At 31.6% G+C, this 12,284-nt stretch overlaps 1 protein-coding gene across 16 annotated transcripts in view; it reads right to left on the bottom strand.

The window, feature by feature from the left end:
* The window catches only part of GPHN (gephyrin), a 634,768-nt gene that overhangs the window by 149,492 nt on the left and 472,992 nt on the right, over positions 1-12,284 (bottom strand). For all 16 annotated transcript variants that reach the window (XM_025444205.3, XM_025444210.3, XM_025444207.3 and 13 more), the window contains one exon: positions 472-514. In XM_025444205.3, the coding sequence (XP_025299990.1) occupies positions 472-514 (43 nt within the window). The remainder of the gene's footprint in view (positions 1-471; positions 515-12,284) is intronic.

Genomic DNA, 12,284 nt, shown 5'->3' with positions numbered 1-12,284 from the left:
CATGGCTCTATGTTCTAAAACATGCTGCTTATGAAGGTAGGATTTTTCAGGAATTTGAATTTACAAAATGATTATGACTCCTCTTAGGAGTCATTTACTTTTTTTTAAGTTAGATTCTTAAAGTGGATTTATATTATTATTTTCAGTTAAGTCTGTTTTCAAATAATTTTTGGCAGTGCGGCAATTAAAGAGGGTTGTCACCATAGAATTATCAAGGAACTTATTACTATCCTAACCGGAAGTGATATCAAAATTCTGTTATCAGCTTCTAGAAACAACTGTAATGACGGAAACATTCACTAATATATTGATACTAATATTTTTAGGAGATGAAAGTCCTAACATTTATATACTTTATATAAACTGTCCCCAATTGCTTTTTGTTTCTTCACCGAAATATTTTTAGCTCTCCTTCCTGTTGAACTACAAACTCTTAATTCAGTAGTCCATCTGAAATGATGACATACTTACTGGCTCTGAGAATGTTCTCCTTGCTGCTGCACCTGGACTGGACCTGCAGAGAGAGCATAAACTCAGTAATTTAGGGCTCATAACATAGATAGCCAGATACGTATGCATACTTAATGGGCAAGCTCCTGAGGTTTAGGAGCAAAGGCTTAATATATTGCAGATGTAATATTAGTAAAATTATGTTACATTTGTTCTATATTTTAAAAATATTTTTCTTACTGTAAAGAAAGAGCAGACTTCTAGAAAAAAGTTGGGGGTAAAATATTATAAATGGGACAGAGGCAAAACCAAAGGCAATTTTTTATGGATGTGTATCGAAATTAGTATATGGAAAGAAATGTTACCACATATACAGCTATGAATACAGACCCCTAATCCTAAGGCACTGTGATAGCTCTTGACTACACTAATAATGAAATTCAAGTAATAAAGTTGTAATAAAATACTTTGTTTTGGTAATTTTTTATACATGTTGGTAAGGGCAAAACAAATCTTCATGTACAATATTTATGTGATTCCAATGACTTTTGTTTACTGATTAAAATAATGGGTTATAAATATAATATGGACTATGAAAGATGCCTTTGTTAGAAATCAATAAAATTGAATTCATTTATTTACTAGTTCTTAGGTGTTTATAGAGTTTATCAGTCAGAAACCCTTACGCTTTTATTCAAATAGTTCAGGTCAAAGTGAACATTATTTTAAATATTACAAAAGTGTTTAAGTCAAGAGCAGTGAGATGGCACTAACATTTGTTAATATCAGAGGAAATTGTGCTTAAACTGCATACCTCTTCTTCCCACTCCACAGCAGCTTGCCCCAAATGGATATATATATATATATGTATATATATATATACATATATATATATATATACAACAAATTAATTTCTATTGCTTAACACAATCTACTATTGTAATGAAACAACTTATGAAAGGAATGTTGCAACTTAAGGTGGGTTATGGTTGTCCTTCCCTGAAAAGAACAATTGTTAATGTTTAAAGAAACAACAATAAAAAAAAATCACAAACATACACACAAGAAACACACACACACACACACACACACACACACACCAAAAAAAGGGAAAAAAAGGGAAAAATAATTCCAGATGTTAAAGTTATTCTCTTTTGGCCCAGATTAATTAGTTTTAAATATACTAGAATGAAGAAGCTAATCTGGAAAATAATATTCTTATATTCTTTTACTCAGAAGTTTTATTAAAAAACAATTCTGGGCCAAATGGGAAAGGAAATTAATGACTACTTGAAACAAAAATACAGGAGGAATATAGGAGAGTGAGGAAAAGAAAAAGAAGAAAGAGAAGTTTGGGGAAGTAAGTCTAGACAATAGGAAAGAAAGTATAAGCTTATAGAAGGGGACATTATGTAAATGCAAAATGTTCTGCTATTTCTTATTGAAAATTCATACCAAGAGGGTAAGAATCACTAATGAACTTGCTGCAAAATAAACAAGCAAGTTTGCATACCATGGAATGAAGATAGGTGTAACCATACCACTACAGCCTTAAAGGAGAAAAGAAACAAACACTAAAAGACAAATTAATAGATAAGGTTAATAAAGAGATAAACTACATTTTAAAAAGCCGTTCAAGAAACACAAGAGAAAGCTAATAGAGTGAGAAAAATCTGGGAGAGAGAAGGAAAAAAAAGGGGAAGATGTTGAAAGACAAAAACAGAGTTCAAAGAAGTCAAATGGAAGTCAAGAAATTCTTCAACAAGATGCAGAAACAGAAGGAGCCCAAACCCATAGCGCAAAGCAATGTTTGCGAATGGAAAGCAGCTCCTTTGATCAGTAATAGTTACTCTTAAGTCGTAGCCTCTATTCCTCCAGAGTTCATCTTTAAGCCCTTCCAATCTAGAGTGGAGCTAGTGTGTGGATAGAAACAAGAGATTTATAATGAACAAAGCAGTTCAGATGAGTAGTTCAAATTGTTCTCATCAAATGTTTCAACAGATTTTTATAACATCTAAATGGAAATGGTGGTGAAGAACTAGCTAGTTTTACCAAAAAAAGTCAAACCAAACCAAAACAGCAATTAAAAAACAAAACAAAACAAAAAACAACCCTCTCCTGCCTTAGGTGGCTTAAAAATTAAAAAATTTGTTCATAGCATGAATTTAATAATGAAACCCAAAGTCTTGCTTTGTGGAGCCTGAGTTTAGAACTATACATTTCATGGTTTTGGAAGAGAAATTTGAGTAGTAAAAAAACAATTCAGCTTCCTGAATTTGAATATTCATCTAGGTTCACAAATTGCCAACAGTAGTATAACCAATGTTTTCCCAATTACATTACATTGGCAATTTGACCCAGATTTGAGGGAAATTACTTTAAATCAATGATTTCATGAAATTCTTTACTTTAGTGATCTTGAGTATATATGAAAAAACTTAGGAAAATAATTTTAAGACATTTAAAATATTTATGCACAAGTGGATGCCCCTCTCTTTTGCATCATGAAACTGGTCATCTTAATAATATTTACCTAATTTTATAAAATCCCAATATGAAGATTTTACCTAACTCACAGTGTAATGGGATTTACTTGAAAAAATAAAGTAAAGGAACAATTACTGTTCTTGTTTTCATGCTTATGGATTAGAAAGAAGGCAACACAGGTCTGTCCCAAATTTTACAGTTTATTATTTTTTGTTTTTAAAAATATTACGCTGGCTTTTTCGTCAGTGGGGAAAAAAACTAAGGGAAGTTTGAAAAACAAAATGAAACTGAAATTTTGGCCTAATAGCAAATTTGTTGGGGATTAAAAATGAAAGATATGGTATTGAATTATCTATTACTTTATTTTATTGGATTATGTTATTTTACAATAATTAACATCTAACTTTATGGTGTTAACAATTGCCCTTTCAGTTGGAATTAAACTAAAATAATGTGTAGAAACAGCATTATTATATTACAGTCAAGGAGGAAATGAAAAACACAAGAGACTTACTGAAAACATAGGTATTCATTTACTAATCAAGACTGCTTTCAGACATCAAATAATTCATTTAATTCATTTCAACATGTATTTACATGTGTAATATAATTTTTGCTGAAGATCACATTCTTAAGCCATGAAACAGAAAACAAATGGGGGAGATCATGTAATAAATGGTAAGGAAAAAAGTGAAAATGCTTTAAACAAAGCTGAGAAAATTTTAACAAACAACCACAATCTTTAGATACAGTTAGAGAAGTGACTTACCTTATGCTTAGGTCATAATAGAATAGCACAGTGTTTAAAGTCAGCTCTTCATTATGGGAGGTACAATTGAAAGCCATAGGTTATAATAACATGAATTGCTACACAGAAATGACTTTTTCAGCCCAACATGAAAAGCTAACTCTTATGGGAGAACATTTCTACTTATGTTTAATGCAGCATGAAGAACAACTGAGGGTGTAAACATCAAAACACATGAGTCTCACATCAATAAGAGAGATAGTCCAATCTCTCAGGAGCACAGAAGTTTTAATCTGTGACCATAATCTGTGACACATAAGGAAAGGCACATCACTCTAACATTGAAAGATGCATGCATAATGTATAACCATCCACTGATAACTCTACCCACCCCCTCCCACTTGTACACACACAAGCCCATTAAGATACAGGGACAAAATGTAGTGCCAAGCTGTTATGAAGAAAGCAGGACACACGGAAGCACAGCAATGATTATGTAATTTGAGAGGTGTTCTTCCCTTAAACCATCCCATCACCATGCTTTTTTAAAGAAGCCAGGAAAAGACCCCTTCCAATGCTGCAGTAGCTACGAGCCCCCAGCTTGAAGCTAGTGTGTGGAATTTTGATCACCGTTCCCTGCGATGTCAGGGGCTCTCCAGTGGAAGCCAGATGTATAACACCAGTTAGTGGGGTACAATGTGTGACTAACAAACATCTTTTCCCTTCTGCCTTTTGCAGAAGTGAGGGAGGAAAGAAACAAATAAAATAAAGCCCATGTTAAGAATAAGTTCATAACAATATAAAGATGTATAAATATTAAAATGGAGATTACATTTGATTGCAGGTAAACACAACTCAGGTTTCATAAAAACTGCCTCTGCCTTTGCTGCTCACCAGGCTAATTTGTATTCTTTCTCCTTGTAAATATTAGGAATAAATCTTCACAGTATGGTTCATATTGAAAAATTCTGAGCAGTTGGATCAGATAGGGTCAAACAAATCTTCCCACATTTTAAGAAACAAATAACAAAAAAGGCCACCTATTTAGATAGAAATTGTTGCTAAGTTTCCTATGTATTCTTCTCTACTGCTAATAAAACTCATTTTAACATGAGTTGTTCCTGTCAACAATAGGGTCATATCAGCGCATTAGAAAAAAATTTCATCTTTGCTTTCCTATTATTGATGATAGTAGTTAACTTCATCTATTTTATCTTTGGTTTACGTGTGGCAAGCAATTTAGTTACATTTTTAATATTTAAAGATTATTATATTATCATATTCTCGCTCTCATCCTATTCTTAGTAGGCCAGAATATCTTGACCTTCCCCTTAGCATGTCTTTATTATTTTAGACTCTAGGCCTTCCTCTAATCTCAGCTCCTCATGAGGAAAATAAAGATTGTTAAAGGGCTCAAAGGAGATAAGACATGTTATCAGGGATTTTAAGCTATAAAGGAAGAAACAAATGTCAGTTATGATCATGTTATGATGAGTGGTGGCACTGACAGTTGTTAAATAACTAATTACACACTGTCTTGATTGTAACTTCCACATCAACTCAAAATGGAGGCAAATTCTTTTTTTTGACCCAAAGAAAAAAATAAAATTCAAGTACAGTTAAATGGTTTTCAAGAGAGACTGACCAAAACTTTTTGGAAATGTTATAGCCATATGGTCATATGTACTGATAGGAATACAGATCACATAATCTAAGGCATGCAGGAAAGTCTGAACTAGCTCCTCTAGAATATTCCTTGTACTCTTGAGCTTTAGACCTTAGACAAGTTGTTTCATCTGTCTGGAATATACCCTTTATTTTCTGACGCCATACTACTTGTCCTTTAAGATTGAGCTTAAACTGTACCAGCTGCAAAAACTATTCCCAAAGTTCTTGAATCAGAAATTAATTTCTTCTTTCCCTAAACTTTTAATATTTTTATTGAAATACAATTTATCTACCATAAAATTCACCTACCTTAAGTATATAGTTTGATGATTTTTAAAAAATTCACATGGCTGCAAAACCATCACCACAATCTAGTTTTAGGTTTATCTAAATTCTTAAAGCCTCTTATTTGAACTTCTATTATTAGAGTTATCGTAGTTACTTATATTCCAATTATTGATGTAGGTCCTGAAATATACTATAGGTTCTTGGAGGGAAAAGATCTGACCTTAATTGTCTTTATATTTCCTATCATGTTAAATATAATTCTTTACATAGAGTAAATATTTGCTAATTTTGAATGTGTATTTTGTAGTAAACATAGTTTTTTCATCTTAGATTAAAATTTATTTTTTATAGTATAAATATGATTATAGTCACTCCTCTACTGTTGTAAAATGATTTTTACTTTTTTGGGAAAAAAAAGTTTTACTTTTTTTAGCCTACCCAGAAACAGAAGAAAAGGTTTGATTTAAACAACATTAAGCCAACACTCTACAATCTTAGACTTTTAAATTTTACTTTATCTTCTCCATTCTTATATCAAAAATTGGAGAATTGGTTTAGAAAAGCTCTTTTCCATAGTTCCATTCATTCATCACCTTATCTGGTAAACTAGGGAGCAAGTATTTGGCTCATCTGAGCCTAATGACATTTCATTTGTGTTTAATCAGATTTATGTTATCATAAGACATATTCAACTGAGGAACTCAGAATTTTGGTTTATTTATGACATGAAAGGCAGCATGATAAAAACAACATCCTTTGGAGTCCAGCAGTATAGTTTCTGATACTGGTTTTTCCTCTTCTTAGCTGTGTGACCTTAGACATGACATTTAACATCTTGGAGTTTTAATTTCCTTAATAAAATGGGGAAATTACGCAGGATATTGTATGTAAAAGTGAAAACTATTATAAATGAAAAAGAGCAATACAAATTTAAATCATTATTATTATCCTTACATTTTTAGTTACCTACACTTACTTAGGTAGAATCAGAGATACAATGAGAATATAGAATTTGCTTCAGATCATGCCATGAATCAGTGACAGTGACAGTGAGAGACTATGACTGCCAATTTCTAGACTAAAACATCAGGAAAAGGCTGAGTTAAGGTCTGAAGTTACCTCTGCAAGGATTAATCTAATGCTGTTTGTATGATTTTATTCAAGCTATCTCAATTCTATGGGACTTGATTCCCTCATCTGTAAAATGAGAATATTTACAGGGGTTTTTACTGAGGATGATGGAGTCCTTGAGAGAACTTGTGGATAAAAGTCAGGGATCCATTCACTGGGATGGAGAAAAAAAATAAAATTTTTATATTCATCAACCTAATTAAATTTTGTTAATTTCTTTCATTATGAGCTTAGGTGATGAACTACACTAAAATAATCGATTCTATTGTCTCAAATTATTATGGATATCTTAAAATACTCTTCATATTCACCAAGATTTTAAATTTTTGTAGTCTATTGATTTGCTGCTAGATTTAGTTATTTAATGCATTTTTAAAAGAGCCATTATTATCACACAATTTTTTATAGATATTTTGATAATGATTTTAATTTAGTTTTCTTTATAATCCCACATATTTTTTATTTTATATATTTAAAAATAATTTCCTAAAAAAAAAGTCTTTCTGTAGGCTATGCTAGATTCCCAAATGGCTTCATAGGAGAAAAAGGTTAAACAACTCTGAAATAGACAATTTCCAATCTTTCTTTTATTTCCAGGATTTTGTTGCTCTGAGAAATCTTTCCTACCTCCATCTGCTGCCCTTTATCGAGTCACATACAAAAGAAGTTCTTCTTTTTTTGATAGTTATATAAAATTGGTCATGAAATTAATGAATTGCCCACGTAATAGACCATTTAAGAAACAAAAAAGAAATATGATTATCAAAAAGTTATTAGAGCTCAGGCTTTTAAAAAAATTCTGCTTCACTTGCTCTTTTCCCATCAGTCTAGATACTTAATTAAATGGAATAATCATTAAAAGTCATCACATTTAAAACTCTCTAACGAAAGGTGAACTTCCAAACATACACACACATACACACACATATCCATAACTAATTCTTCTTTGAACTTAGTCATGTGTTGATCACAGATAACAGCAAAAATGCTATTATCTATGTATAACATAAGCCTTTTCAGGCACACAGACAATATCTGTAAGCAATACAGTTTTACAATCTTTTCCAGGGGACTATTCTTGAATGTTTCTCCACTAACCCATGAATTACTATTGTCTTAAATTCCACTGAGCTTTCTTAACTCCCAGGCAAATGTGAAGAATTCTTCTCTTTCAGTACTGACTTCTAAAGAAACTGGAACTATGTAGGACATAACTAAGAACAGAATTGGTTAAAAAAAAAAAAAAGAACTGGTTATCACCATGACCCAAAGGTATACAAATTTGAATATCAATGGTGAATATTCTTAATGTATTATCCATAAAGCTTAAGTTTTAAGTTGAGTCATTCTCAATGATTTCTAGATTTGTAAATCCCAGCGGGTCTCCCTTTGGTCCCAACAATATTTTTGAGTTGGTGTTTGTTCTGAGAATTCTGATGTTGATCATGATAAATACGAGGAATATATATTACCTCATCATATATATAACTAAGCTGAATAAAATAGTTTTTGACTGGTAGATATTTCAGATTATTCTTGACATCATTTCCCAATCTTTAGATGAATATTTAATTACTTTACAGAGTAATTTATCTTCATTCTTGAGATGAGAAAGCAGGAGTTGTTATGGGCTTTAGATCACACAGTAAAGTAGTAATGAAACAGCCCTTCCGACTTCCAAATTCATTTCTCGGTACACCAGTAAATGCCCCTATTTTTCTAACCTACCAGTGAAAATCACTGCATTCCTAATCTGTCCTTGATTTTTCATTGCCTTTTTGCTCTCGACTATTTTTCTTAGCAATAGGAACCACTCAGAATAGGCATGTGGAGATAAAAGTAATGGAAAGCTGGTAAGAAAGGCAGTTTGGGGAGTAGCACTTCAGAACCAGACTGCTAACACTGGGTAAGTTATAATGTCTTTTAGTTCTTTGTTGTCTCATGAATAAAATGAGAATGACAGAAATACCTATCTCATAGAGTTGTTATGAAGAAAGTGAGATAATATGTGTGAAGTGTTTGATTTAGAAGAGTATCTGGCCTAGTGTGAATGGTATATGAGCATTAGCTATTACTATGTTTGTTGTTGTTATTCTTGTTTGGATGATACATTGGATCTGTAATATAGAATGTTGACTAATTTCTCCTGTAATTTTGACAGCTCTCATAAGTAAGATCAAGTAAGATTAGATTAAGTATTTGAATAGAAAGTTAAAAAAATCCTGTAAGTTTTATGAACTAGAGCCTAAAAGATGGATAGAGTCAATAAGATAAAACCCTGAATTATTGAGCGTTTGCAATTATTTTCATTTCCTGGCACTTCTGGAAGAAAGTCACACTGGCTTTCATTAAACATAGAGTTTTAAGAAACTGAGTTTTTTTTAAGAAACTGAGTTTTTAACTAGATTTAATATTCCCCTTGGTTTTCATTTAAGGGTAGCAGAATATGCTGTAGGCAAGGAAAACTCTTCCCTTCTTCTCTTCTAGGTTCTTTGGCTGGTCTGATAATTAAATTGGCATAAGACAGATTAACAGGAGAAAAACAAATTTAATTTTGTATGTACAGAAGCCCCAGAGATATGAGGCTCAAAGAAGTGACCAAAGCATTCAGCTTTTATATCTTTTAGACAAAGAAAAAATAAATCTGTGAAGAATTGACAAGACAAAGGAGTTTGGACTAAAGGGAGTAAATTAGTGAAGAAATAAGGTTTGTTTATGTAGTCTTCTTGGAGCTAAATTTCCTATCTCTTCTCCCCTTCTGGTTATAGGGAGGGTACCTTTCACATGGGAGATTTATTTCCTGCTTTCTGGGGAGTGTCCTTCTTGAACTGATTCTTAAGTAACTTTAACTGAAAATAATCAATATACCATATTTTGGGGATGGCACATAAGAGGAGTAGAAGATGCTATCCCAAAATATGTCTTTTTGGCATAAAGATTATTTCAGTTGATTATTTTGAGAAACAGCAGACACAGAAGTTCTGAAAACAGAGTGGAAGTTAACCTTTGATAAAGGAAATTTATACAAGAAATCACCATTTATAAGGGTGTCTCCCTCTCTGTACCTAAAAAAGAATGATCTAAATCGAAAGAGAATGTTATCAATGGAAAAGGCATGGATTTAAAACTGTATCACAAACCCTACTCTTGTTTACTGTGCTTTTTCTGGTAACCTCACCATGACTGGCATCTCTGTCTCTGCTTTATTTTGTCTTTAGCTAAAGGTGGTATTTGAGCTGGTGGTTCAGGCTATCTTAGGAATTTATTCCCAAATACACATGAGGCATACACGTTAATAAACATGATTGTTTTTCTCTTGTTCATCTGTCTTTTGTTACAGAAGGTCTCAGCCAAAAACTCAGAAAGGTAGATGGAAAATTATTTTCTGTTCCTACACATTTTTCCCCCTACACATTCTTAAATGCCATGTCATATCACTTATTTATCCATTATAAACAACAACAAACTACTGCTTCTACTGAGCATAATATACCATATAAGTGTGTGGCTACCTAGTTTTCCTTTCTAAATCAAAGCATGCTATATTGCAGTTTTTATTTTTCTAAATGCTTCATAAGGCACATGGAAGATGTACAAAGGCAAAGATATTTCTATACTGTATTAGTAAAGTAGTAATAATTTAGAAAATGTTTAGGATAATTCTTTGAGGACTGGAAATAAGAGCTAAATTTTCTAAAGCCTTATATTGCAACCTTGTGTAGTATATATTATGTAAACCAAGCCTCTTTGATCTAATCAAGGAAACAGTCTACAGATATAGTTTGATATTATTAGCCTCTTGTTTATGTATAGGTCCTTTCCATTTTCTCTGAATTCTCAAGTTTTGCATGTCTGGGCTAAATCAAATGGAAAATAGCAAATCCACTGCCATTGAAATTGAACTTTTAGCTTATAAAGAAGGGATAACTGTGTTAAAAGTTTATTTTTTTAAAAGGTAAATTCATGACTCATATAAAATGATTATATGTCAAAGATTTTATCTAAGTGTTAATAAGAGGATCAGAAAAAGTGTTCCAGTTCTTTTAAAAAAGAATAAATAAACCCATATACATGGGCCATCAGGAAAGTTGAAATGAACTTTCAGATTAATTAAACAAAAATCAGTTATATCTCCAAAAAGACACAATGTGCATTTCTATGGATTAGGATTATTTGCATTACTATTCATGAACTACAATTTAGTGTTATGTAATAGCTCAGACAATGAAAGAGGAGATGATCCAGACAGGTGGCCTAGAGAAGATAGCCAAAAATAATTGTCTATTTCAGTCTTTCACAATTTTACCTGAGAACTTTGTGTCCTGGGAATACCTATTTATAGAATTTGTCTGTTAACTGACTTCTGGTTTATTTTTGAGAGTTTGTCCCCTATTGCATACCTTCGGTTTCTAAGATCGTATGAAATACTGACTATAGTCACTTTTAAATGGACTGAAGTTGGTGTTTTGGCTATGATATTAAAATAGTAGTTTATCATAAAAAACGGAATATATTTATATAAAATATACATTACATCTTTAAAAAATTTGACAAAATATAATTTCCAAGGTTTAATACACAAAAATTTTTGTAGTTTTTTACCCAAATCCAATGAAAACTCAGTTTGAATATAAACTTTATTTTGTCAAGATACAGTCATGAAAAATTGCTAAGGGAATGAGAACAACCTATTAAAATCAAAGAAATGTAATATAATCTGAAAATTATATAATATAAATATACTGACCTTAAGCATTATATTTTTTGAATAAAGTTTCCTTTTTGATTTTTTTTAAATAGAAAAAGCTAAATAATCATGTGTAAGAAAAAGCCTGAAGAAGGGATATTCTTTTTTAGAACATTGTTAAATTTAGGTTTATTGGTAGCTTGAGTTGTTTTAGCCCACTTTAATTACCCTGCAAAATCTGTATTTGCTCTATATACATTACTAGTTTTATTCCCTCAAACTAGTGGAATCTCATTTATATAACTCAATTCTCAGGATGAAGAGCATAGGGAAGATTATTTTAAATGTGTGCAAATTTTTATTTCAACATAAGCCTGATAGCTATAGGTCCAAGAACTTGTGCTAATTTCATATGATAAAGTTAGAGACTTGTACATACAATAAATCCTTCTTTAAGCAAAAAGCAGCTACATGATCTACGCTAAATTACTTTAACTTTTTAACTTTTTAAGCATTAGTTTCCACACGTACAAGAATCAGGATAATGATAACACTCATTTACTGAAAAAATACTTCTTGAGCATCTACCCAATGCCAGGCTTGGATCTAGGTGCAGGTTAAAACCTAAATAAGATTGACAGGGACCTTGCTACCATGGAACTTACATTCTAATAGGAGTAGACAGATAATAAGCACTTAAACTAAGACAAAGATAGTTTCAGCTAGTAATAAATGCTTATAAAGAAAATAAAATATAGTAATGAGATAAAAAGTGATTAGCAATAGAGTCTAACTATTTTAGATTGAGTGGACAAGGAGGACTTT

This window comes from Canis lupus, chromosome 8 (assembly GCF_003254725.2).
Source record: "Canis lupus dingo isolate Sandy chromosome 8, ASM325472v2, whole genome shotgun sequence".
Classification (NCBI taxonomy): Eukaryota; Metazoa; Chordata; class Mammalia; order Carnivora; family Canidae; genus Canis; species Canis lupus.
Note: the sequence above shows the minus strand (reverse complement) of the source record. Positions and strands in the feature narration are given on the sequence as shown.